This window comes from Pongo pygmaeus, chromosome 19, assembly GCF_028885625.2.
Source record: "Pongo pygmaeus isolate AG05252 chromosome 19, NHGRI_mPonPyg2-v2.0_pri, whole genome shotgun sequence".
NCBI classification, from domain to species: domain Eukaryota; kingdom Metazoa; phylum Chordata; class Mammalia; order Primates; family Hominidae; genus Pongo; species Pongo pygmaeus.
Genome location: NC_072392.2, coordinates 83,331,174 through 83,358,093, shown reverse-complemented (window position 1 = coordinate 83,358,093; position 26,920 = coordinate 83,331,174). Strand labels below are relative to the sequence as shown.

Sequence of the window (26,920 nt, the reverse complement as noted above, 5' to 3'; positions counted from 1 at the left end):
GATGGTCCCGGTTGGCCACTGGTCCTGATCACCAATGAACTGCCCTGCCCGTGGCCCCGCCCACCCCTCTGCTTTAGCCTCTGCTCATCTCCCCAAGTCTCCACTGCCCTCATCAGGCTAGCAGTCCTTGCCAACCCTTCCCAAAACATTATGTGGCTTCCCTATAAATATCACACCATTTGGTTTAATTGTCTCTCCTGTTGAACAGCAAATGCCGCAAGGGTGTCTCTCTTGCTCACTGGTGATCCCAAGCACTTAGCAGGATGCTGGGCATGTAACAGGTGCTGAATATCTCTGTTGAATGTTGAGTGGTCGTAACAGATAGAGGAAAACTGGTATCAGAGCCTGACCCCTATATTCACAGAAGCTAGAACTCTGGATCCCAGCCTTGGCAGATTACAAGAAGCAAGAGAGTGAGCAAGAAAGAGAGAGTGAGAGAAGAGGGCAGAAAGAAAGGGGGAGGGAAGAGAGAGAGAGCTATTTCTGAGCATTCACCCTAAGCCAGACACTCTCTACTATCAATAACATTCTAAGAGAAATTATAACTTCAGACAGGTTGAAGGTCAAAGCCACCCAGCTAAAATATCAAAACTATGTCTGCCTAACCCCAAAGTCCACATTCCTTCCCCTACCATTCAAGCCTTGCTTCAGAAAAAAAAGCTGTTCTCATACCATCTAGCTTCAAGGATTAAAATTCCTGGAACCACAAGACAGAGATGTGTTCATTTAGTGATGTTTAAGGATCAACCCTTTACAAGTGCTGTTCTGACTGGAAGCTGATAGCAAGCGGATTTCTTAAAGTTCTGCATCGAAAATAGCCAATGACTGCTGGAAGACAACACCTCCCTCTTTCCTGTGGCCATCCCACAGCATTTCCCATTGACAAAGTTGCTGGGAATTCCAAAGTTTTCCTGAATGGCTGCTTGGCTGACCAAGGAGTATCATGGAATGTACATCTCTCTCTATGCCACCTTTGAACATACAGAAAGTTCCATATAAGGAGAGGAGACACTTCTTCCCTCTCATAGCTTGACAACCTTGTACTCAACTGTTTGGTTCAACATCCATCATCACTGCCTCGCAGTGATTGTCAAGCACTTGTTTGGTTCAACACTTCAGGCACTTCTCCTGCAGTCACATGGCCTTGCTTCTGTAGCCACACTGCCCTCCTCCTGCAATGCTCCCAGCAAATGCCTCAAATATTCCCTAATCATTAAAATTGATCTTACCTTAACTTAGCCTTCAGCTTCTTTCCCTTCCACTTCCAAATCTCTCTGAGTTGCAACATCAGAGAGTAAACTATTCCCTCCAAGACCAATCTTGGCTTTGGTCTGATCCCCTCCAATTTTTTCCAGGCTTTCTCTTATCAATTATTCTTTATTTTAACTCCCCACCTCCCCAGGATCATCCCCTTATTTGGCAAACACCCCCACCTCACGCTGTCCTTTGAAAATGCCTCCTCTCAATCCTCCATTATCTAAGTTACCACTATATCTCTCGCCTTCCTCCCAAACTTCTTAAAATGGTAATCTACACACACAGCCCACTCTCCTTACTTCCAACATCTTCTTCTTTATTCCCATAAAAGTGACTTCTTTCCTCACTATTCTGCTGAAATCACCCACTCGAAATCCCCAATGATTTCCTCACTGCTAAATCCAGTGGCCTCTGCCAGTCCTCGACATGCTCAACTTCTTGATTCGGCAGGACAGGATGGGCTATGCTACAGCAACTCCAAACTCTCTGTGACTTCTTATATTAAAGGTCTGGTTTTTTGTTCTCATAAAGTCCTGTGTGGGCCAGGAGGGACTCCCAGGTCCACAGCAGGGGATGAGATGGAGGTGGAGCCCCAGGCTCTGATCCACCTCAGCAGAGTCCATGTCTATTGGCCACAACTAGACATGTGGCCCCAGCTAATTGCAGTGTGGCTGGGAAGTGGAAGGGTGCTCAGGGACTATCCAGTAGGCACTGTCTCTGCTCAATGCTGCTGGCCACCCACCCATATCCCCCACCCATCTTCTCAGGGAGGCATCCTAACAGCTCTGCCACTCCGTTCTTAACTCTTCTCTCTCCTCTTACTCCTTTAAAATGTGGCCTCGTCCAAGCTTCCCTCTTAGCCTTCTTTTCTCTCTCCATCCACTTTCTGGCCCTCAAGTTCCATTCACGATCACATCTTCAACAGTCAATTCTGGGTCAATGAACCCATCTAAAATTACTCCCCTTCCTTAATTCAGATTTACTCGAACCTACTTTCCTTTCCTTTAGAGCACTTATTTATTATCTACTGCCTGTCCCCGCACCCCCAGCTAAAATGCAAACTCAGTGAAATAAGACTTGACGATCTTACTCAGTTCTGCATCCATTATGCCTAGAACAGGAATGGATTAGAAATCTCTCTCTCCAGAAGCACATTTTCAACTTCGTGTTGGGACTTGGGAGTAGGGGGAGGATCCAGGTAAAGAAGGACTTGAATGCTTGCCTTCATGATGCTGTAAAATTGTTGCCCAGGCTGGAGTGCAGTGGCACAATCTCAGCTCACTGCAACTTCCACCTCCCAGGTTCAAGCGATTCTCCTGTCTCAGCCACCTGAGTACCTGGGACTACAGGCACCTGCCACCATGCCCGGCTAATTTTTGTATTTTTAGTAGAGACAGGGTTTCACTGTGTTAGCCAGGATGGCCTCGATCTCCTGACCTCAAGACCGGCCCGCCTCAGCCTCCCAAAGTGCTGGGATTACAGGCGTGAGCCACTGCACCCAGCCCGACACAGCAAAATTCTAAAACCAATCTGTCTCTCTGTTTGCTTGATAGTTGTCAGGAATTTCAGAGCAAAATTTAATGCTTAAAAAAAATGTAACATTCACTTTTGATAACCCAGTCATCCACGGTTCACTGTGTATAAACTACTTTCTAAAATTAGTTTTCAATCTATCATTTTAGACATTCCATCATATGGTATTATAGTATTATAAGCTGCCTCAAATCCCTTCTGGAAGAAGGGGGAACTATAATTATTAACCACAGCTCTCTGCCTTCCACTTGGAAAATTCTACTCAATCTTTGAGGTCCAGTTTCCCCGATGCCTCCAGATAGGATCCATCACTTCCTCCTTGAGATTCTCCTTCTGTTCTGCTTGCTCCACTATGAGTCCTGATATCCTCTGTGTCAGTGAGTTGTACAGTGTGTCTGTCTCTTTCCTAGTCTGGAACTCCTTGAGGGGCTTTGCAGGCTCCCAGTGTCTGGTACATAAGAGCTCCATAGCCAGGCACAGTGGCTCACACCTGTAATCCCAGCACTTTGGGAGGCCGAGGCCAGCGGATCACTTGAGGTCAGGTGTTTGAGACCAGCCTGGCCAACATGGTGAAACCCTGTCTCTACTGAAAATACAAAAATTAGCCAGGCGTGGTGGTGGGCACCTGTAATTCCAGCTACTGGCGAGGCTGAGGCAGGGGAATGGCTTGAACTTGGGAGGCTGAGGCAGGGGAATGGCTTGAACTTGGAAGGCTGAGGTTGTAGTGAGCCAGGATGGTGCCACTGCACTCCAGCCTGAGACTCTGTCTCAAAAAAAAAAAAAAAAGAAAGAAAGAAAAGAAAGAAAAAGAAAAGAAAGAAAGAAAGAAAACTCTGTAAATGTTTATTACATGAATGGTGTATACATTTTCATCTGGGACTCCAAACCTCCCTGGTGCCTCCCCAACTGCTAACACAAAATCCAGTCCTCTTTCATGATCAATACCTTTCTTAATATCACACTTATCTTAGGAGGATCAAAATCTCTGGGTCTTCTTTAATTTCTTCCCCCACATCATCCCATTTCAATCAGGTCCTATCCACCTGCCTCCAGCATCTCTCCTCTTTCCTCTGAACCCACCACCACCCTCCTAATCCACACCTTCCTCTTGACGGAGACCAGAGCAACCACTTCTTAACTCGTCTTCACTCCTCAGCTCCTGATTTCCAGTGTGCTGAAGCTCTTCAAACATCCAGCATACGAACTGCAAGCCCATGCTGTGTCTAGCCCTGAGACACAAAACCCCACAAGACACTATCTCTCCTTTTTAAGGAGTTTTACAGCCCAGTGAGAGAAAAAGACACATAAACAATTGTTTTCATACAGTGCAGCATTCACAGACAGAGATATGAGCAGAATGGAAGGAGAGCCAGAGAAGGGGCATCTAAATCAGCCAGGGGTGGATGGGGAGTGGCACTTATGAGACTGCAGTAAAGAGTCCACATTCCAGCCTTCCATGATACATCTTCAACCCAGCACCCTCCCAGCTTTGCTTCCTGGACCCTGTGCTCAGGGCCACCAAATGGTTATGCAAGCTGTGTGCTGCTCAGGGGCACCTGGCTGAGGGGCAAGGTGGGAGTGAAATCCAGCCAGGTGTTATAAGGACACCTACTTGGAGGGAGCACCTTTTCCTGACCCAATAAGCTGCCTAGAGGCCAGCAGTAGCCGTGCCTGGGCTCTGCCCACATGCCCTGCAGTGCCCACTTCCCAATCTCTATCTGATGACACCCTACTCTCCTTCGAGACATACCTCAAGCATGCCTCCTCCAAAAACCTTATCACGATCCCCCGGCCAAACAATTCTCTCCCACCTCTGGGTTCCTCCAGCGTGTGGTCTCAATCAACAGTCATCATCGTTGATCATCATCCAGTCTCGACTGCATCCTGCCTCCGGCTACAGCTGTTTGCATCCATGCACCTTGTCAGCCCCTTGAGGGCAGAGACCATTTTGTTCATTTTTGTATCCACCGTAGCACTCACCACAGATTCTTACACAAAAAAAGGTCTTTAAAATATATCTATGGGGCAGGTGCAGTGGTTCATGCCTATAATCCCAGCACTTTGGGAGGCTGAGGTGGGCGCATCACTTAAGCCCAGGAAATCAAGACTAGCCTGGCCAACATGGTGAAACCCCATCTGTACAAAAAATACAAAAAATTAGCCAAGGCTGGTGGTGCACACCTGTGGTCCCAGCTACCTGGGAAGCTGAGATGAGAGAATTGCTAGAGCCTGGGAGGTCAAGGCTGCAGTGAGCCATGATTGCACCACTGCTCTCCAGCCTGGGCAACAGAGCAAGACCCTGTCTCAAACAAAAAGTAAATAAATAAATAAAATACATCTATGAAGCATAAATGCTGCCATTTAGCCATGAAGCCATTTATATTCCTTCCTCTAGACAGATAGTGTTGAGACGCTCATGTCCTCATTCGTTTAATAAAGAATGCTCATCTGCTTTGTTTACGTGCTGTGTCTCTCATTAGATTGTGAGATCCTGTGTGTCTCAACTTGAGCAGGCTTCCATCAATACACAAGGAGTCCCTGTATGAGCCTGACACAGAGCACATAGTAGCCTGTGGGAGAATGAGAGATAACTGGAGCACAAACCTGTGGCAAGTGAGACAGGGGATACCTGAGCCAAAGATGAACAAGACACAATCTGTACCCTGTAGAAGCCACAATGCATGCGATGCCCGCACCGCCACCCTCACCACCACGCTCACCACCACCCTCACCACCATGCTCACCACCACCCTCACCACCACCCTCACCACCACCCTCACCACCACCCTCACCACAATGCTCACTACCGGGCTGCTGGGTATGTCATCTCAGCTCATATGGAGTAACCAAAAGGGACAGCAAATATTCTCTGGTTTCATGCTTCTCAAACATTCCCATAAAAGTAGGCCACACAGCAGGAGAGCCCAAAAACACGTTCCCCCAGAAGTTGGAGGGCAGAGCCTGAGCCTGCCACAGCCAAGCACAAAATGCCTTTGATGTCTCAAATTGTATCTTTAAAAATTCATGTACATTTTGCATTCTATTTCATAATACATTCACGATTATTTTAATGTGAAACTTTTAGAAATTACCTAATTTTCCTCCCATTCCAAATCTTCAAGTAAAATGGTTGCCCCAGCCTGGGTTCCCAGTTGGAATTCACAAAGTCTGTTTAGAGAAGTTTAGAGCTGGTCCTGATATCTCATTTCACAAATAAGGACATAGAGAGGTTAAGTGACTTGTCCAAGGCCACATGACTAGTGCTAGAGCCAGGAACAGGAACCAGGAGGCTTTCTCCAAATCCAGGGCTCTTTTCATTCATTCATTCATTCATTCATTCATCCACTCATGTCATTCATGTTGGTGCAGAACCCCCTGGGTGTCAGGAATCAGGCTCCAAGTAATGAATGAGATAAATACATTCCTTCCACTCATGTCACCCAGTTTACAATGGTTTACATTTCTACTTGGGGTACCTTCCAGAGTGGGAAGACTCCAAGATTCTCCAGAAGAGAGATGAGCAAAGCATATCCCTCCATGAGCTTTCAGAGTGGAAACTGGTCTGCAACCAGTGCAAATGGAAAGTGTAAGCGCCCCTCTTCTGGGCTAGAATCATTTTGCTAATGTGAAAGCAGTGACCACAGACTCCTTAGAACAGCCTTGAAGGTCATCAACGATCTGGCCCCTGCCCACTCTCTAAACTCATCTTGCACCGTTTCCCCCTCACCCAGCAGGCGTCACTCACCTGGCCTTTCGGTTCTCTCTGAGCCACTTCCCAGCTCTGAGCCTTTGCCCACACAGCCCTCTCTCCCCAGAATGTTCTCCCTGCCTGGCCCACATGCTCTTATGGCCAACTCTTTCTCATTCCCTGCTTCTCTGTCACCACCTGGCAGAGGCATAGTCGTCTACACACATCCCATCTTCCCTATCCCAGTACCACATTAATTTCCTTTATAATCCTTAGGCAGGCATTTGTGTTGTTAATTACAACAATGGCCCTCATTCTTCACCTTTCCCTGTCTTTTACAATGAGACTTTGAAATTTCATCCATCTTTAGCCATGAGACTTTGAAATTTCTCTCACTAAAGAGGTAGAGTCTATTTCCTTGCCCCTTGAATCTAGGCTGGCTTTATGACTTGCTTAGGCCAATAAAATAAAGTAGAAGAGACTATGTGAAGCCTTGTGTGTTTCTACTTGCTCCCTTGCAATTCAGTCCTCAGCATGGGATCCTGCCTCGGCAAGACTGCTGGGAGATGAGAGGTACATGAAGCAGAGAAAACTCATCTCACTCATCTCAGCCTAGGCCACTGCAACACCCCTAGACAGATGAGTGAACCCAGCCAAGATCCACAGAGCCACACAGATGACCCCACATGCATGAACAATAAACATTTGCTGTATGTTGCTCTATTTTTCTGGTTGATTGTCACACAGCAATAGCTACCTGATAGTTTGTTTAATTATTTTGTCTCAGTCCTAGACTAGAAGAAGCTCCATGAGAGACAACCACGTCTGTTTTATTCACCGATGTTTGCACATAGTAGGTGCTCAATAGATGTGCTGAATGAGTGAGTATTCTTGCTTGGTCAGGCTGGTCTCTTGCTCACCTCTGTGCTCTACCTCTGTTGCATTCTTGCGCAAGTGTAAGGAGTGAGCCTAAGTTCAAGAATGACCTTCTAAACCTCCTAAGTTCAGTTAGAACTGTCCTCTCCCCCAGTCTGATCACAGGGCTGACCTCATCTACACCTACAGAAGAGGGAAGCATCAACATCTAGAAAATGTCCTAGAGAGTATCATCTTTGATCCTCACTCATCTCGATGTCTACCATCCTCTTCCCATGAATGAAGACATCAATGCCTTTGTTCTTTAGCCAAAAAGATGCTCCTTAGAGGGCCATTCGTGTCCTTCATTCCCGCAAGCCACTTGTTTCCCCAGCATGGACAAGGGGATGGGGAGACGGGAAGAAGAGAGCCCATCAACCCTCCAGTAATTATGACTAAGAACAAACTCCACAGGAGAAATGTCTCAGCAGGGCCTTTCCAGGCAGGCATAGCAGGGGAGTTCAGAGAAAGTACTTCCCTGCAACTAGCCCCTTGGCAGAACCTCAGACTGATTTGGAAACAGTAGTCTAAATTAGAGAAATAGGATGAGGAGCTTCATAAAGCTATTTTAAAGAAATCTCCCTGAAAAACACTAGGCCTTGGGGGTGGGGAGAGGCCTTCTCTTTAATTTTCCAAAGCAAAGAGTGGTACACAAAGCTCTCTCTCAGTGAGAGCTTTGTGTACTACTTTTCCCTATGACTCTCACTGAGACAGCTTTTTCCCCCTTGCTCTCACTGAGAGAGTTCATAGTTCCCCTAAAAACTCTCTAAGGTATAATAGGCAGCCACACAGCAATTGAGTCAGGTGATCCCCTCTCCCACCCACTGCCTTCGCCCACCCTGTCCCCTGATGAGCGGGCTTGGGAGAACAAGCTGTGGTTGTTGTGGTATTAGGAAGTCCCCCATGAAGAAAGTTAAAGGAGTATGGGATGAACCCGATGACCTCCACAAATGGGGAATGGAACCTTCTAGACTCTGACCCTACCCTTCTTCATTTGCCTCTCCCAAGTGCATGTCCCCACCCCCAGGAATCACAGATTTATTTAGGAGGCAGCTCTTTTTGGAGTTGGCTCCTCCGGTCCAGCTTGCTCATGACCTGGGTGATGTCCACGGTGTTGGCCGCTTCTCGGGCCTTGGCTTCCTCTTCCAGCTGCCTCAGGATGACAGGGCTTGGGCTGGAGCGCAGGTGACGCCGCATAAAAGGGAGGGTGGAGCTGGAAGGAAGGACAGATTGGTGGTTGGAGGAAAATGACACAGCTTGCCCAACACTGACCCTGTCACACTTGATGGGAGCTGGGGCTGGAAGGTCCAGAATCTAGATTTTGTTCCCTCCTTTTTCCAGTGAACCTCCAGTGGGGTCCAAACTTGGCTCCTTTCTCCCCGCTTGGAGGATGAGACCAGAGGTGAGTACCAACTGCCATCAGATTTTAGGCCAGGCACAAGGAAGACCCTTCGGTTGGCGAAGTTGCATTGAACTTCCAGAATATGTAGAAATCAATTTGTCATCTTAACTTCTTGTAACATCTTCATGAAAGAAGTGGATAATGAAGGCTTGGGTACTGGAGAGAGTTGGAGCATTTGTTTCTTTTCTTTTCTTTTTTTTAAGGGTGGAGGGGTGGGCAGCAGGGAGGGAGTCTCTCTGAATCACCGAAGCTGGAGTCCAGTGGCACGACTTCGGCTCACTGCAACCTCCATCTCCCAGGTTCAAGCCATTCTCATGCTTCAGACTCCCAAGTAGCTGGGACTACAGGCATGTGCCACCACACCTGGCTAATTTTTGTATTTTTAGTTGAGGCAGGGTTTCACCACGTTGGCCAGGCTGGTCTCAAACTCCTGACCTCAACTGATCCATCTGCCTCAGCCTCCCAAAGTGCTGGGATTACAGGCGTGAGTCACTGCGCCTGGCTGGAGCATTTGTTTTCAAAAGCTATGGTTCTGGGAAGGAAGGAAAGAGCTGGACTGTCCAAGATAGCTAGGCCCCAATGAACAGAGAAAGAAGAAAGAGGCCTGAAGAGGGCTGGTGGGCTGGTGGTACCCTGCTCATGCACAATATCTTGACACATGCCAGAACCTTCTTCAAAGCCAAACTGGATTCCTGGAACCAAACTCTCCCTGCCATGGCCTTAGGAGCCAGGACAAAGCTCTAGGTATCCAAGTGATGTAGTGGGCAGTGAGCAGTGGAGCCCACCTGCCTTTGAGGGCCCACGCAAGCTTGGAGCCAAGCACTTCAGCAGCAATGATAGACAAAGACCTGCAACCTACTCCAGATTTCTGGACTACGTAAGCCCCTTGACTACACAAGCCCCTTGAACACTCTTGTGTCTATCTTAGGGAGAAGAAGCGCTCCCCTACCAGGATGTAAAGCCTGATACTGACATTGGATCTCTCACCAGCCCTGCCAAGGGGAAGGCTTGGAGCTAGGTGTAATTCGTCATGGAAAAATTAAGTTTGAATACATTGTTTTACACCTGGGATCATGGAACAAAATTCACACCCACTGCAGTCCTGGTATGGACACAGACCAGGCTTCACACTTTACAAATGCATCCATGTGTAATTCTCATTCACAATAGTGAGAATTCTCACGTCTGCCCCAACTTCTAAAATATCTGGAGAGAGAGGTATGAGACTCCTCTTTTTTCCCCTCATTACTTTCCGGCAGAACCACTGGAGCTATTACGGGCCTTTCTTCTGGCTTAAAGTAGAAGCTTTTAAGTCCCCAGGGACACTGAACTCCCTTCCTTACTTGGTAAACTCAGAAGAATAGCACCACAAAGACCTTCTTTCTCTCCTTTTCATAACAGGGCCATTATCCTCAAGAATGAAACCAAGTTGGGTTTTGTTTTTTTTTTCCTCCTTTGATAAAGGCTCTGGTCCAGCCATCCCCCTTTTGAATTGATGGAAGATGCTGGAAAGGAGCCGAGTGTGGGTTGACCCGTCAATCAGGGGAACAGTCACTCACTTTGGGGGGGGGGGCAGGACACACGAATGCCAGTGGAAAAACCTCTGCCAAAGCCTTACAGTTTTGTTCAAGCTGCCATTCGATTTATATTTTAAATCTTCAATCCTTGTAGATTGAATTCCCGCAGAAAAGAGTTCAATCTGCCCCTCAGGACATTATTTCGTCCATTGTCCCAATGGCTCTACCAGATGAAATGATCCACATCTCCAATGAGAAAAGTGAGAATGAACAAGTTCATGGACTTCTTAAACATGGTCCCCGGAGGCAGCAAGAATACCTAGCCCGTTACTGTCCATTTCCCCTTCACTGAGCATTTTTTCTTGGGGTGCAATCTGCTATTCTCTCTAAGGTCTTAGAACAATTTAAATACAAGGATGTAGCTTAATTAATTCCCATACATCAGTCTGGAGGTAACGTGTAGCAGTTAAAAAACAAAGGAGAAGCTTCCATTTGTGATAAGGGTAATTATTGGTCCGATCCTCCAAACTCTTTCAAGCCAGCATTAGGGGAAACAAAACTTACTGGTGGTAATTACTAAGGAAATCTTGCTAGAGTGATTTCAGGGCATTATGAAGCAAATGAGGCACTCATTCCCTGAGCAATACTTCCCAGTCCCCAATATTTTCATCAAGCAAATATCTCCATAATAGCCGTTTGGCTGAAAGAGACCCTCACTTCTCTGTAAACTAAACAGCAGGCAGCCAGCAATTACAGATAATTCCACTTGCCTTTTCTTGGTGGTTTCCTGAGGTTCAATAGCTTTGGCCAGCATTTCCTTATAGATCGGAGATTTTAAATAGCGAGCATAAGAATCCTAGTGGGAACAAGAAAACAACAGTAATTATGAGAGAAAAAAGCAGTCAAATCAAACCAATACCCTCGCCATTTTCAAGCCTCCCTTGGCAGTAGAATGGAAAAGTTATGAGAATTTGTCTCCTTGGGTGGAAGGTGTTCGGGGAGGTGTTGAGAGCAGTGGTTCTCAAGTGTGGTGCTCTCCAGAAGCATCAATTTCACCTGGGAACTTCTCAGGCCTGCCCCAGCCCTCCTGATGAGAAACTGGGAGTGAGTCACCCTGAGCCTGAACAGTCTCAGCTTTTACAGCTCACAGCTTCAGATCCTATCAACATTGTCTGTGATTCAGCCAATGTTGTAAATGTAGCCAGCTGCATAAAAGCTGCTGCAGTTAAAAGTACGCTAGACCCAGAACTGCTTAATTTGTTTCACTTATTCTCATATGCTGCATGCTACATGCCAAAAAGGTGAGACAGCTGGTCATGTATGGAGACATTGCCTGTCATCATTTGCTCATATGAGGATACCTAAACAATTAACAATTAACTACCTGAACAGTCTCCAGGTAATTCTGCTGCACCTTTAAGTTTGAGAATTACAGTCTATAACCCTACACACGAAGATCCACCTTGGAGTGGTTCAGTGAAGCCAGCATGAGACAAGAGGACACCTGATCTCTCCTCTCCAAGACTTTCTTCCAAGGAAGATGAGCAGCCAGAAGTATGGAGCCCACTTCTAAGCCACTGACATCCCTTTCTGCCCTGTGTTTTGGGCGTAAAAGCAAGAGAATACCAAAGCAAAAACAAAAACAACCAACGCTTGGAGTCCAATTATGGGAATGTTTACTGGGACCCTGGGCAATTTCAGAGAAGCTTCATGAATGCTTGTTACTTTTAAGCCAGCGGAAAACTCTAGTCATACCCAATATGGGACAAAGCCCACTGCAACAAACCAGGGACTGAGATATTTTAAAAATGTATTGAAATGGCACTATTCTAAAGACTAAGTGGGAGCAGTAAAAGTTATGAGAACTAGGATAGAGTCTAGGAATAGGGATCATGGAGCCACGGGATACGTGGAGTGTATCACCATAGGACATAGTTGTAATGGCATATAGAGAGTCCAGTGGGCATATATGCCATTCTTTTCTGAAGTTACCTATGACTGTTCCATTCTGGCTAGTAGCTGGCCTCCCTGGGCATCCCCTAAAAAGCTGTATGAAAACTACAGTTTTTTTGCTTTTGTTTTTGTTTTGAGATGGAGTTTCACTCTTTCGCCCAGGCTGGATTGCAGTGGCGCGATCTCAACTCACTGCAACCTCCACCTCCCGGGTTCAAGCAATTCTCCTGCCTCAGCCTCCTGAGTAGCAAGATTACAGGCGTCCACCACCATGCCCAGCCAATTTTTGTATTTTTAGTAGAAACGGGGTTTCACCATGTTGGCCAGGCTGGTCTCGAACTCCTGACCTCATGATCTGCCCGCCTCAGCCTTCCAAAGTACTGGGATTACAGGCATGAGCCACCATGCCCAGCCGAAAACTACATTTTTAAGAACCAAAACTTTTTAAAATACATTAAAGAGGATTATTATTAAAGAAACCCTGCTGTGAATCTTCTAGTAACAAAAACACAGAGACAGCCCACTGATTCAAAAAACGCAGAAACACCCCACTGATTCAAAAAATGATGAAAATGGCTAATCTGGCTTGGTGGCAATTCTAAATTATTACATGCTTTAAAAACAAAGTAAAAATATTTTAAAATGATACAATAAAAGACTAAATAGAAGAAATATAAATCAGGAAAGCTAATCAGCATTTACCATTCACACAAACCTATATACATAACCTATATGATATAACCTATATCACATAACCTGTATCACATAACCATATCATATACTCTATCTCATATAACCCATATCACATACTCTATCTCATATAATCTATATCATATAACCTATATCATATAATCTATCTCATATAACCTATATCGAATAGCCTATATCACATAGCCTATATCATATAAACCACATCATATAACCTATCTCATATAACCCACATCATGTAACCTAAATCGTATAATCTATATCATATAACCTATATCATATAACCTATATCAGATAGCCTATATCACACAACCTATATTATATAACCTATATCACATAACTGATATCACATAATGTATATCACATAACCAATATCACATAACCTATATCATATAATCTATATCATATAACCTATATTACATAATCTATATCACATAGCCTATATCATATAATGTATCTCATATAACCTATATCACATAACCTATATCAGATAGCCTATAACACATTACCATCTATAACATATAACCCACATCATATAACCTATTTCATATAATCTCATATAGCCTATATCACATAACCTATACCAGGTAGCATATATCACATTATAACCTATATCATATAACCTACATCATGTAACCTATATCATATAATCTCATATAACCTATAAAATATAACCTATATCAAATAGCCTATATCATATAACCTATATCATATGACCTGTATGACATAGTCTATCTCATATAAGCTATATCACACAACCTATATCATATAATCTACCTCATATAACCTATATCAGGTGGTCTATATCACATAACCTATATCATATAACCTATATCACATAACCAATATCCATAACCTATATCATATAACCTATATCACATAACCAATATCCATAACCTATATCACATAATATATCTCGTATAACCCATATCACATAACCTATATCAAATAGCCTATATTGCATAACCTATATCCTATAAAGATACTTTGCCATTAAAGAAATCATTGCCATAATGAGAAGTTGAAGCACCCAAAGAAAGTCTTGTCAAGGATGGCACCAAAGAAGAATCAAACTAGACAAGTTCTTTAAGGCTAACTCTGAGCCTCCGATTCTAGTTTCTTAAGAAAATGATTGATTTTTCTCTCAGGCCCCCTTCATGTATTTTTTTTTTAATTCTCACCACATTCACACTTTGTTAATAATCCAGAGGGCTATCTGAATTCTTACAGGGTCTTATTACAATCACACACACACAAATCTGTCTCTTCTAGACACTACGCCTCTATGTGTAATATTTGCCTGGGGCCAGGGTGGTGAGAATTGCCATCACTCTGCAGCAGCAACTAAGAGCTCGGCCTTGAAACCCAGGCAGACCTGGCTATGGATCTCAGCCCCATCTCTGGTGAGACATTGACCAAGCCGCTAGATTCTGGAGCAGCAAAGCCTAACTTGTGGGTTGTCTTTGAGCATAAAGTTCTGTGTTTTGCACAGCGACTGCACCTTGTAAGCCCTCAATGAATGATGGCTGTTCTCATAATGCTATCATTACTAATGCCATTACTCCTACCTGTCTGCTGCTGCAGAGTGGGGCCCGTAAGGATGCACACAGCTTCCACAGGAGTCCCTCTAGGCCCGTGGGTGAGGGGCTCAAGGCAAGTCCACCCCAGTGGACAGGTGGAAGAGACGGTTGACAATTCTGGGGTTTTTCTCTCTCTCTCTCTCTCTTTATTTTTTATATAAAGACAGGGTCTCATTGTGTTGCCCAGGCTGGTCTCAAACTTCTGGGCTCAAGATATCCTCCCATCTCAGCTTCCCAAAGAGCTGGGATTACAGACATGAGCCCCCATGCCTAGCTGCATGCCACAACCGGCAAAGCGCTATCCACGTATCATCTCCCCTTTTCCTATATCTAAAGAATTTTCCAGGTACTCAGGGACAGAAGGCCTATCTGGACCCTGTATCCACAGCACGGACCCACCTACCTTCTTCATGAGCATGTAAATATGGGTTTGTGCGGCGTCCAGCACGTAGCGGTGGGGGTGCTTCAGCCCCTTCACTGTGATGTCCATGGTTTTGCCATCTATGTTGATCCAGCGCCTCGCCCCTGGGGCCAGGAACAGCCTGGAGTGGGAGGGAGATGTTAGCAAAAGTAACTAAACCAAGCCGGTTCATGGAAAGCTCACAGCTGCTTGGGAAGGAAGGACTGATACGACTCGGTTACCGAGGGTGAGGGTGGTGGTTTTTTTAGGAGACACTAAAGAGCGTGAACTTTTGAAGAGGTTGTCAAGCAATTTTTCCTCGAAGCAAGAAACATCCAGTATTGGGAATATGAATATTTAAGTTTGATGTTTCCAACCTCCAGGAGAGAGAGCAAGAAGGGGCTGGGGCTCAGGTCGGATTAGGTCCTGGCCATGAGGGTGAAGAACTCAGCCTCCAACTTCACACCTTCTGCACCAGGATTCCAGGGCCAACCTGGGACCAGGCTAAGACACCTTCACACAGGTGTTCTGGAGGTCTCTGCTCTCCCTCTCCCAACCCACATGTGCTTTGTAATGAATCTCACATGCTGTGTCGAGAGGCAGCCCATGGTCCCAGAACCCAGAGGTCTGACCTCCTGGGCAGACAGGCCAAGGCTCCCAATTAGACCAAATTTGGCCACACTTCCTGAGCTTGTGGCTCTACCTGGGATGTTGGGATGCAGAGCTCTCTCAGTATTTCCAATTCTGAGCTGTTGCTGAATTAGAAATACTCATATGAATATTTTCCCACCTTTCTAAGATGTACATTAAAATTTTGGAATTGAAACTGAGATTTACGTAACCAGGGAACCTGGGGAAGAAGGATACTGGTCTAATGGCAGAGGCAGCGGGCTTCCTGTAGCAGATTTTTGGAATCAGGAGTTGTGTGTGTGTCACTGTGTGTAAGGCAATCAGGCACCCATTGTACTGCAAAGGATGTCATGGAAGCTTCCTGGACTGACAGCCCTCCCCACTGCACCCCACCCGCACCCCCATTTCTCTCAGTGCGTGGATCCCCTCCCTGTGGGAGGAGCTGGGCAAATTTGCAAGAGAGTGCATGAACCTCTAAGTATAAGAAGAAGTGAGGCCGGGCATGGTGGCTCACGGCTGTAATCCCAGGACTTTGGGAGGCCGAGGCGGGCGGATCACGAGGTCAGGAAATCGAGACCATCCTGGCTAACACAGTGAAACCCCGTCTCTACCAGAAATACAAAAATTAGCCGGGCGTGGTGGTGGGTGCCTGTAGTCCCAGCTACTCTGGAGGCTGAAGCAGGAGAATGGCGTGAACCCACGAGGCGGAGCTTGCAGTGAGCTGAGATCCCGCCACTGCACTCCAGCCTGGGTGACAGAGCGAGACTCCGTCTCAAAAAAAGAAAAAAAAAAAAAGAAGTGAGACCTCAAGCTTTTCTCTTCAATGCTGCTGGTGCTTCTCTGGAAACTGGGGTGTTGCAACCTGAGTTCATTTGCAGAAAGGACATCCAGGGTCCAGAGGCTAAGTCCTCAGAGGGAAGGGGCTGTTTGGCCTGCTGCCCAAAGTTCAGCACCACAGTCTAGTGGCTGCAAAGGGCTGGTTCCAGCCCAGCGTGGTGCTTGGGCTTTGGGAAACATGGCTAAGCATGTGGGTATGAACTAAAAATGCTGGGCCCTCGGTGTCCAGGACTCACGTCCACTGCAGCCAGTGCAGATGAAAGGACCCACAGAGATGGGACCACTGCAGGACAGGAGCACCCACCAGGCCTGCAGGGGGAGGAGTGTTGGGGAGGGGGAGTGTGGCTTTCAGCAACCTTGGGGGCCTCATCACACCTTCCCCTCCCTCTCCACCTGGCCATTGAAAACAGGACTGACCCTTTTAACCTGGAACCCTTGACTCTTGTATAATTTGAAGGAGAGACAGGCCTGGAGAGGGACGGACTTATTGCTGCTCGGAACAAGTGGGGGCTAGAGCCGTGATGTCAGGAATGAGACGTGCCCACCCATGTTTGTACCCCAAGCTGTGCTCACTGTCCCAGACATGTGGAAGGAGCTCCCTTCCCCTATGTTCCTCACATCTCTAAAGAAGTGTGAGGAATAGGTTTCCCATCTTGCTTCTTCTTCTCTCTCTCTCTCTCTCTCTCACACACACACACACACACACACACACACACACCCCTCAGGACACCTAAGAATGCTTTAGTCAAAGACAGAGCACTCTGCACTGTAATTCGGGACAGCTTGCTTTTTTAACCCCTAGACACATTCCCATAGGAACAGGTGACTCACACTGCATGTCTCACCAAGCTTTCTTCAGGGAACCCCTGAACCTCCCAAAGCAGCGGGGAAGTATTTCTAGCATGGCAAGTACAGTGAACTGATGCTGACCAGGGCCCAGCCAGCTACCAGGCTGTTGTCCTCTCGTCCTATCTCCACCTCAAGCACAATGGGGTGGTTCTCAGAGGCCCAAGGGAAGGCTTTCCAACACCCTGGCTGATGCTCACTTGTAAATCTCCTCTGCTTTCTCCTTGACTTTGGACTGATCTCCATACTTCAGATCCTCACAGGCTTCCCAGAATCCCAAATTCTCTCCTGCATGGTGAGAAGTCCACATGAATGAGGGCCGGGCAGGAAATAAGTTGGGAGAAGAAAAGAGGAAATAAAAGAAATGAGTCAGCCGGAATGGATTCCATTTCCCAGCTTGGTGAACACCTTTCCTGCCGCAGAACAAGCTATTGCACATTGTGATGCTAGACAAAAATACTCCTTGGGGAAAGGAGTCACATCTTCACTTCTAGGGCCTGGAAGAACATTGGGAACTTAGTAATTGCTCAATATGTGGTCTTAGAAATAAACTATATTAGCACCTACTATGTTTGCAGCAATGCATTCACAGTGTGGCAGCTTCCTTTCCTCCAACAATACACAGGCCATATCACCCTCCAGAGGTTGTCATACTCTTTTTTATTCTAGAATTTGGCTGTAGCAAATATTGCTTGAACGAGCTCGCACATGAATAGGCCTCTATACATGCGTTGCTACACTACGGTTTTCTTCATCAAGACCTCCTTCCTTTGCTCCTGTTGAATGACTGAGCGTGAGTTCTTCCTCCTTTGTTTGGCTGTGCTTAGAGAACCCATCATTTGCAGTCCCTCACCAGGCATATTCTAGGTCAACGGTTCTTACAGAGAGGCTATTCAAGAAGCAGTGCTGATGGACTGACCCTCAGGGAAGGTCTGGCCAGGAGCAGGACTGAACTCAGCATCACCTGAGCCAGAGGGAATTGGTCCAGAAGGAAAAGCCAGGTTCCCCCAAATCCTTCATCTCCCTCCAACTCGAGGTTCTCTAACCTGCAGCGTCCAGAGGCACCATGCATATGTTCATACAGTGGTCCCAGGTGGCAATTTTTGCCTGGGAAAATAAAGACAATCACAAGAGAGAGCAAGTGTGTGTGTGTGTGTGTGTGTGTGTAAATCGTGGAGTGTGTCACAGTGTGGGAAATGAACAACAAAATCCTCTCCTCTCCTTTCTCAGTACAGTTGACCTTGAACAATTAAGGGGTTCAGGGCGCAGACACTTATGCAGTGGAAAATCCAAAAACTTAACTACAAATAGCCTACTGTTTACCAGAGGCCTTACTAATAACATAAATAGTCAATGGACACATAAGTGGATATGTATCTACATATATATTTTATGGATTCATGATATCTTTTCATAACTTTTTTCTATTTCTAGGCTATGCAGTTCATCTGCAAGTTTTTTCAGATTATTGCAAATCCCCCCAAGTTTTTAAATATATTTACTGAAAAAAAATCCACCTATAAGTGGTCTCGTGCAGTTCAAACCAGTGTTGGTAGAGGGTCATTTGTATTTTTTAAAAGCTCCTGGGTGTTTCATATTAGAAAAGGCTGCACAATTTTAAACCAGTTGGCATTTGTCCCATAGCTCTGTAGAGGTCCTTCCTTTTCAGCATGAACTTTAGGGTGTTCTTTGGACTGAGATCACAGACCAGTGATGTTCTTAACTAAAATGTAATTGACCTGACAACAAGTGCCATGTAAACCATCTCGGCCATAGCAAAAGGCAGTTGATTGCTTAGTAAAATTAAATAAGCAATTATTCACGATAGCCAATAAGTGGAAAGCACTCAGATGTCCATCGATAAAAGAATGGATGAACAAAATATGGTGCAGACTACAAGGGAATATCATTTGGCCTTAAAAAGGAAGGAGATTTCGGCTGGGCGCTGGTGGCTCATGCCTGTAATCCCAGCACTTTGGGAGGCTGAGGTGGGTGGATCACAAGGTCAGGAGTTCGAGACCAGCCTGACCAACATGGTGAAACCCTGTCTCTACTAAAAATACAAAAATTAGCCAGGCGTGGTGGCAGGCACCTGTAATCCCAGCTACTCAGGAGGCTGAGGCAGGAGAATCGCTTGAACCAGGGAGGCAGAGGTTGCAGTGAGGCGAGATGGCACCATTGCACTCCAGACTGGGCGACAGAGCAAGACTCCGTCTCAAAAAAAAAAAACATAGTTAAAATGGTAAAATTTATGTTATATATATTTTCCCACCAAAAATATTAAATGAGCACACAAAAATGTGTACACAAAAGTTCATAGCAGCATTATTCATAGTAGCTAAAAAAAAGCAACCCAAATGTTCATTAACTTACGAATGGATAAGCAAAATGTGGGTACATACAAACAAGGAAATATTATGGGGTCATTAAAAACGAATGAAGGAAATATCATGCAGTCATTAAAAAGGAACCAAGCGGCCAGGCACGGTGGCTCACGCCTGTATTCCCAGCACTTTGGGAGGCTGAGGCAGGTGGATCACCTGAGGCCAGGAGTTTGAGACCAGCCTGGCCAACATGGTGAAACCCCGTCTCTACTAAAAATACAAAAATTAGCCGGGCATGGGGGCGGGTGCCTGTAATCCCAGCTACTTGGGAGGCTGAGGCAGGAGAATCACTTGAACCCGGGAGGCAGAGGTTGCAGTGAGATGAGATCACGTCACTGCGCTCCAGCCTGGGAGACAGAGTGAGACTTTGTCAAAAAAAAAAAAAAAAAAAGGAACGGAAGCGCTGTTATATGCTGAAACACAGACAAGCCTTAAAAACATTATGCTAAGTGAAAGAAGACAAAAGGTCACATATTGCATGATTTCGTTTATATGAAATGTCTTGAAGAGGTGAATCCGTAGGGGTAGAAAGTAGATTTGTGGTTGCCTAGGGCTGGGGTTCAGGAGAGGGAGGAATAGAAGATGATTCTAATGGATAAAGAGTTTCTTTTCAATGTGGCAAAAATGTTCTGGAACTAGTGATGATGGTTGCACAATTTAGTGAATACACCAAAACCCCTGAATTGTACACTTTTAAAAAGTTAATTTCATCATATGCAAATAATATTTCAATTTAAAAATCTTTTTAAAAAGTAAATGAGCAAATTGATGATTTGTCTGCCCTGTTCATACCTAAAGCCTCAGGAATCTCATGAGGAGATTGCTAATAATACGGTTTAAATAACGCAGGGAAATCTTTTCGCTGGATTCTCACTAAGGAATGAGTGGAGGGGAGATAATAAATTCAGGGTGTATGTTGTCACTTTGCCACTAGATGGCATAATAACCACTTCTTCGCCAGTCCATCCATCTTTTCTGGGTTTTGTTCTAGAGTGGCAATTAGACTTGATTAGGGAGACGGATTATCAACAATCCATATTATCATGTAATGTTCTGCATCCGGCAGTCAGCCAGGCTAAAGGCATGTCCAGTAGGATTCGTTTCTGGAGCAGTGCCACAGACAAGTGGATCTTGGGTAGTAAGCAGCCGAGTGTCAAGGCTCAGGCGTGATGCCCCCAGGGCTAAAGACTGAGCAAGGAGGTAAAAGAATCCCGTAAAGGTAAATACTTCAATGAAAGTGGTGAATGCACAGCCTGGTTCTGATCTGGCCTCGTGTTTTTTTGCGGGTGCTTCTCCGGGAAATGCAGTATATTTAAAAAGCCACAGGCCTGGTGCAGTGGCTCACGCCTGTAATCCCAACACTTTGGGAGGCCGAGGCGGGTGGATCACTTGAGGTCAGGAGTTCGAGACCAGCCTGGCCAACATGGCGAAACCGTGTCTCTACTAAAAATACAAAAATTAGCCAGGTGTGGTGGCACGTGCCTATAGTCCCAGCTACTTTGGAGGCTGAGGCAGGAGAATCACTTGAACCTCGGAGGCGATGGTTGCAGTGAGCTGAGATCATGCCACTGCACTTCAGCCTGGGCAACAGAGCGAGACTCCATATCAAAAAAAAAAAAAAAAGTCACAGTACCCCTCATGAGGTGACGTTCAGAGATGGGACATAAAATGTGGCCCTGCCCATTCCACTAAAATCCACACCATCCTAAGGCCCTGAAGAAATCAGGCCAGGAGCTAAGGTGATGGCTGCCAATCACCACACATTGGAATCGTCTGGGGAGTTTCCAAAACTTCGGGGATTCCAACCCCCACCAATTTAAAAGCAATTTTAGGGATGAGATCCAGGAAAACATGTTTTAAAATATCCCCAGGCAGACTGAATGTGTAGAACCACTGACTGAGCTAAAGAAAATCAGGAAGCCAGGCACAGTGGCTAACGCCTGTAATCCTAGCACTTTGGGAGGCTGGGGAGGGCGGATCACCTGAGGTCAGGAGTTTGAGACCAGCGTGGCCAACATGGTGAAACCGCATATCTACTAAAAATACAAAACAATAGCCAGGTGTGGTGGCAGGCACCTGTAACGCCAGCTACTTGGGAGGCTGAGGCAGGGGAATCGCTTGAACCAGGGAGGCGGAGGTTGCAGTGAGCTGAGATCATCCCACTGCACTCCAGCCTGGGCGACACAGCAAGACTCTGTCTCCAAAAAAAAACAGAAAGAAAGAAAAGAAAAAGAAAAAAGAAAATCAGGCTGGGAGACAAAAAGAGAAAGAAAGGGAAAGCCTGCCTGTCTCCCTTCCCTTCCTCCAGGTTCATTATATTTAGAGGCTGGCTGGAAGGAGTGGGGGCTCCTCGGGTGACAGTGGGAGCATCCAGGATGGATGGAGCCCTCAGAAATGTGAGGGATCCTAATGTGGATTCTGTGAGCAGGTGCAATTTTCCCCCAGACGGTGGGGCCTCTTTGAGTCTATGGAAAGAACGAGTCTTGGGCTCAGGTCCCATTCTTAAAGCTGTGAAAGGAAGCGACTGTTTAAGGGCATAAGCAAAGCTCTGAAAACATCTGCTGAGAAATTCCCCAAACCCTAGGCTAGACATTAAAGGACTCTTTCTAAAAGTAAGTTATTTTAATTTTTTTTTTTTAAACAAAGACCCACCACTGAATTCTTTCTTGAGGAAGTACTGGAAGCTCTGTCGACCTTTGGGGTCTCGGATCAATTCGCTGAAGTTGAAGGCCCATCGTTCCACTCGCATCTTGGTTGGGATTTCCACCCTGCAAGGATGATTTGTAAATGCACCAGACAGGTAGGGGGTTGCGCCAGGTGGTGGCCTGGGTTGGGGTGAGGGCCTTTAGTCTCATGGCCCAGGGCTCAATCCAATCCTCCTCCTCCTCCCAATCCCTGCATAACACACAAGCCAAGTAATCACTTGCTAGGAAGATGCGGCCACAGGCAAGTCCCCTGGGGCTCACATCAAAGACGTGACCATCCCAGAGGTGAGGAGGATGCCCACCGTGGGGAGCCCACACTCAGGTCCTGCTCACTTAGCCTTAAGGACAAATGAATTCAAATGCCTCCTCCAAGGCCTGGTAACAGCCTGGAGCCTGGCCAGCAGAGGGTCAGGCTGCCACCTGGACCAGGAGAGAATTCTGGAGCAGCATTGGTGTTGGGTGCTACAATCACTGCCACCTGTTGGGTGCCTATCACCCATGACAGCTGCCCCTCCACCATGGCACACCCTGGCTTCTGGTGGGAGCCGGTGGCTCCTCCTATACCTGCCTCAGGCCAGGTGCCTTGGAGTAGACCCATTTGCCATCTCTGCACTCCCTTTCAGGGCTTCCTCTAAGATGCAGGTCCCACTGCACCTCCTTGTTTGGAAAGATTTCCCTGATCCCAGGTAGGACATTCGAGCCCAGCTAGCAGAGATCTTACATTCCAGAGAATCAGAAAAAGACTCAGTTTTCTCTCCTATCCCTTATGGAATTCTCCTAAACCTAACACAGACCTTTGAAACTAAGGTTTCAAGTCCCTCACACCATTTTTCCCACTGATGTAGCAGCTAGGACCAGAACCAGGCACAATGCATGTCTATGGGATCCAAGACAAAGCATGCCAAGCAAGTTTTACACTTTCCATAAGAACACATGTAAAAACAATAAGAAAACTGATAACATTAACAACTGCCAATTCACAGAGCATTGTCCTATGTGAGGTACTGTGTGTTACACACATACCATTGAATCCTTAAAAGAACACTATGAGTTGAGTATTACTATCCCATTTTATTGTCAAGAAAACTGAGGCTCAAAGAGGTTAAATACTTGCCAAGTCTCACATAATTAGTAAGAAGCTGAGTTGTGATGATGACAGTGGTTTGCAAACTTCCACGTGCATCAGAATCACCTGGAAGACTCATTGAAACAGATTGCTGGGTCCCAACCTCACAGTTTCTGATTCAGTAGGAGTGGGTGGGGCCCAAGAATACGCATATCTGACAGGTTCCCTGGTGCTGCGGATGCCACTGGTCCAGGGCCCACACTGGGAATCAACGCTCTAAACCAGCCTAAGAATCCTGGCTGCTTATGAAAATCAGCAGAGCTTTCAAAAAATGCCGATAGGGGTGAGACAGAAACCTAGGTCAACTAAATAAGAGGTTTGGGAGGATAAAGCCCAAATATTGATGTTTTTGTTAAGCTTCCCCAATAATTGTAATATTGTTCTAAAATCTAAATCATTAAGAACAAAACTTCCCGCTTTCATGGGAGCTAAGCTATGAGGATGCAAAGGCTTACGAATGATACGATGGACTTTGGGGACTCAGGGGAAAGGGGTGAAAAGGGAGTGAGGGATAAAATACTACAAACTGGGTTCAGTGTATACTGCTCAGGTGATAGGTGCACCAAAAAATAAATAAATAAATATATATTATATATATATATTTGGTTCAATAAATATATAGGATCCACAAAAAACAACAGGGCTTCCCATTTTAATGGGGAGTTCCAGTTGTCACCCACCCGGTGCCCTCTGATCAACGGTTCTTACACAGAACACACTCTTTTCTTCTCACCAGCAACCTCTACCTGTCTTCAATACCGTGCTCCCCATTTTATTTAAAATTTGGCTGCCATCCATCTCTCCTCCCCAAGCTCTCCTAGGACAACCCTCTTCCTGGCCAGGTTCCCTGCCTTCTCCTCCATGGAGAGCCAGCGTCTGCACACGCTTGTCCACAGGCAGACACAGGTCGCCTCTCTCATTCAGTACCCTGGGAGGCAGACATGGGCTGCAGAGAAGCACCCCAATAGCCAGAGCCCAGAGAGGATAAGGGAAGCCTCCCCAGAAGGTAGTTCTAGAGTCTTTGGCTCTGCAGTTGACCTTAGTAGACAGGGGACCCCCGACTCCAGAGAAGTGGCCTCCTTAACCCGTTGGCTGCCCAGAGTTGGCCACATGGAATAGGTACCAGTGTTGCTCGAGGTAAGAATCAGGGCCCTCCCAGGCCAGGCCTGCTTACCCAGCTGGGTCAGTGTCACCTGTGTGTTCCTCATGGCCTCGGCAGCATTGACCCAAGCTGTGACCTATACCTGGCACTCCCTCCTTTCCCATCACCCCACCTCCTTCACACACTCAGGCCTGTCCCTTCTCCCCTGTCCTCCTCTCTGTCTCCCTGTAACTTGACCATTACACCCTTCTCTTCTTCCTTCCTCTGTGTGCTGGAACTTTCCTGCGTTTCTGCCTCTGCCCCCTCTTCCAAATAACACAAGCGTGCAGGTCCAGTGAGCAATGACTGTTCAAAACTGGCAAACAGAGCCAAAGGGCAAGGGAAATAGCAGGTTTAGGGCCCTGCCCGCTCAGAACTTAAGTTTACGCTAATTAGATATCAAACATGCAAAGCCATACATATGATTTTTTAATTTTCAAAACCAATCTGTTGTTAAACATAGAGTCACCATTTGATTCAGCAATTCCACTTCTAGATATACACGCGAGAGAAATGAAAACATGCCCACACAAAAACCTGCCCACGAATGTTCATAGCCGCATTCTTCATAATAGCTAAAAGGCAGAAACCACCCAAATGTCCATCAGCAGATGAATGGAAAAACAAACTCTAGTGCATCCATACCATGAAGATGATTCAACCATAAATGGGAATGAAGTTCTGATCCATGCTACAAGATTCATAAACCTTGAAAACATGATGCTAAGTGAAAAAAGCTCGTCGCAAAAGACCCCATAGTCTTTCCCAGATTTCCTAGAAGCGCAACACCCAAGAGATGAAACCAATACACAGGTCAGCTGACCAGCCTGTCCTCTTTTCCTGTATTGATTTAGTGACATACTTATTACTGTCTTCTTAGAAACTTGCTCGAATCGAGTAGCCCTTGGGATTGGCAAGTATTTGACAAAATCAGTTCCTCTTCTACTTGTGAAATGAAACATTGTCTGCTAGCCAGTTCCTCTGTCATTCCTCCGATTCCAGTTGATGCCACTGATAGGAAATGTCCAGATAGACAAATCCGTAAAGACAGAATGTAGATTCATAGTTGCCTAAGGCTGGAGGGGGTCCAGGGTTTCTTTTTTGTCTAATGAACATGTTTTAAAATTGATCGTATCTCTATGAATATAATAAAAACCATTGAACTGTATGCTTTGAATAGGTGAATTTTATGGCATGTGAACTGTAACTCAAAAACGGTTTTTTAAAAACACCAATATATAAAATACATACAATTTGGCATTTAAGTCCCAGAACTGGGTGTCATCGGTGATCCAGGGGTTGCTGGGGAGGCAGCCTGACATGATGGCATCGTTGGATGAGAACTGCTCGCTGTATTTCACAATCCTGAAAAGCAAACAGAAAATGATTTCCTAGAAGCTCGACACCCAAGATACGACAACGATACACAGGTCAACTGACCAGCCTGTCCTCTTTTCCTGTATCGATTTGATGACATGCTTATTACGGTTTTCTTAGAAACTTCCTCAAATCAAATAACCCTTGGGATTGGCAGGTATTTGACAAAATCAGTCCCAATTCTACTTGTGAAATGAAACATTGTCTTCCATCTAGTCCCTCTGTCATTCCTCTGTACCTATTTCTTTTTTCTTTTTTTTTTTGAGACAGCCAAGCTGGAGTGCAGTGGCACAATCTTGGCTCACTGCAGCCTCCGCCTCCCAGGCTCAAGCCATCCTCCCAACCTCAGCCTTCTGAGTAGCTGGCACCACCAGGCCAGGCTAATTTTTTTTTGTATTTTTGGTAGAGACGGAGTTTTGCCAAGTTGCCCAGGCTGGTCTCAAACTCCTGGGCTCAAGCGACCCACCTCAGTCTCCCAAAGTGCCGGGATTACAGGCGTGAGCCATGACGCCTGGCCTTTCTGTACCTATTTCATTAAAATACGGCCAGTTTATATTTTATCAATAGGTTTTTAGATTCAAAACCAACTTGGAATGTTCAAACTTGTGTCTCTGCACCCATCTTAGAAGCCCAAAGTTGCCACAGACTCCAAGACTCTTGGCCATGTTGGGTTCTACCCTTTGTCAGGATAATGCCTGCGTTTGGAAACTTAGGCCCATTATTTAAACCTGGGGCTTAATTGGCCCAAACACACTATTTGGAGGAAGAGCTAATTCCTTCTCTTCTAGCTATTATGGAAATACACACTGTATTATTATTAACTACAGTCATCCTACAGTGCTACAGAACACTATCTAGCTGTAATTTTGTAACTTTTTTTTTTTTTGAGACAGCGTCTCGCTCTGTCACTGAGGCTGGAGT

The 26,920-nt window shown here is 45.9% G+C and overlaps 1 protein-coding gene across 2 annotated transcripts in view; it reads right to left on the bottom strand.

Annotated features, from left to right (window-relative positions):
• Positions 1 to 26,920, bottom strand: part of RGS9 (regulator of G protein signaling 9) — a 90,950-nt gene that overhangs the window by 8,494 nt on the left and 55,536 nt on the right. For both annotated transcript variants that reach the window (XM_054458610.2, XM_054458611.2), the window contains exons 12-17: positions 25,874 to 25,987; positions 22,303 to 22,418; positions 17,467 to 17,554; positions 14,957 to 15,095; positions 11,083 to 11,168; positions 8,489 to 8,606 (exon numbers count right to left, since the gene is read on the bottom strand). In XM_054458610.2, coding sequence (XP_054314585.1) covers positions 8,489 to 8,606; positions 11,083 to 11,168; positions 14,957 to 15,095; positions 17,467 to 17,554; positions 22,303 to 22,418; positions 25,874 to 25,987 — 661 coding nt within the window. The remainder of the gene's footprint in view (positions 1 to 8,488; positions 8,607 to 11,082; positions 11,169 to 14,956; positions 15,096 to 17,466; positions 17,555 to 22,302; positions 22,419 to 25,873; positions 25,988 to 26,920) is intronic.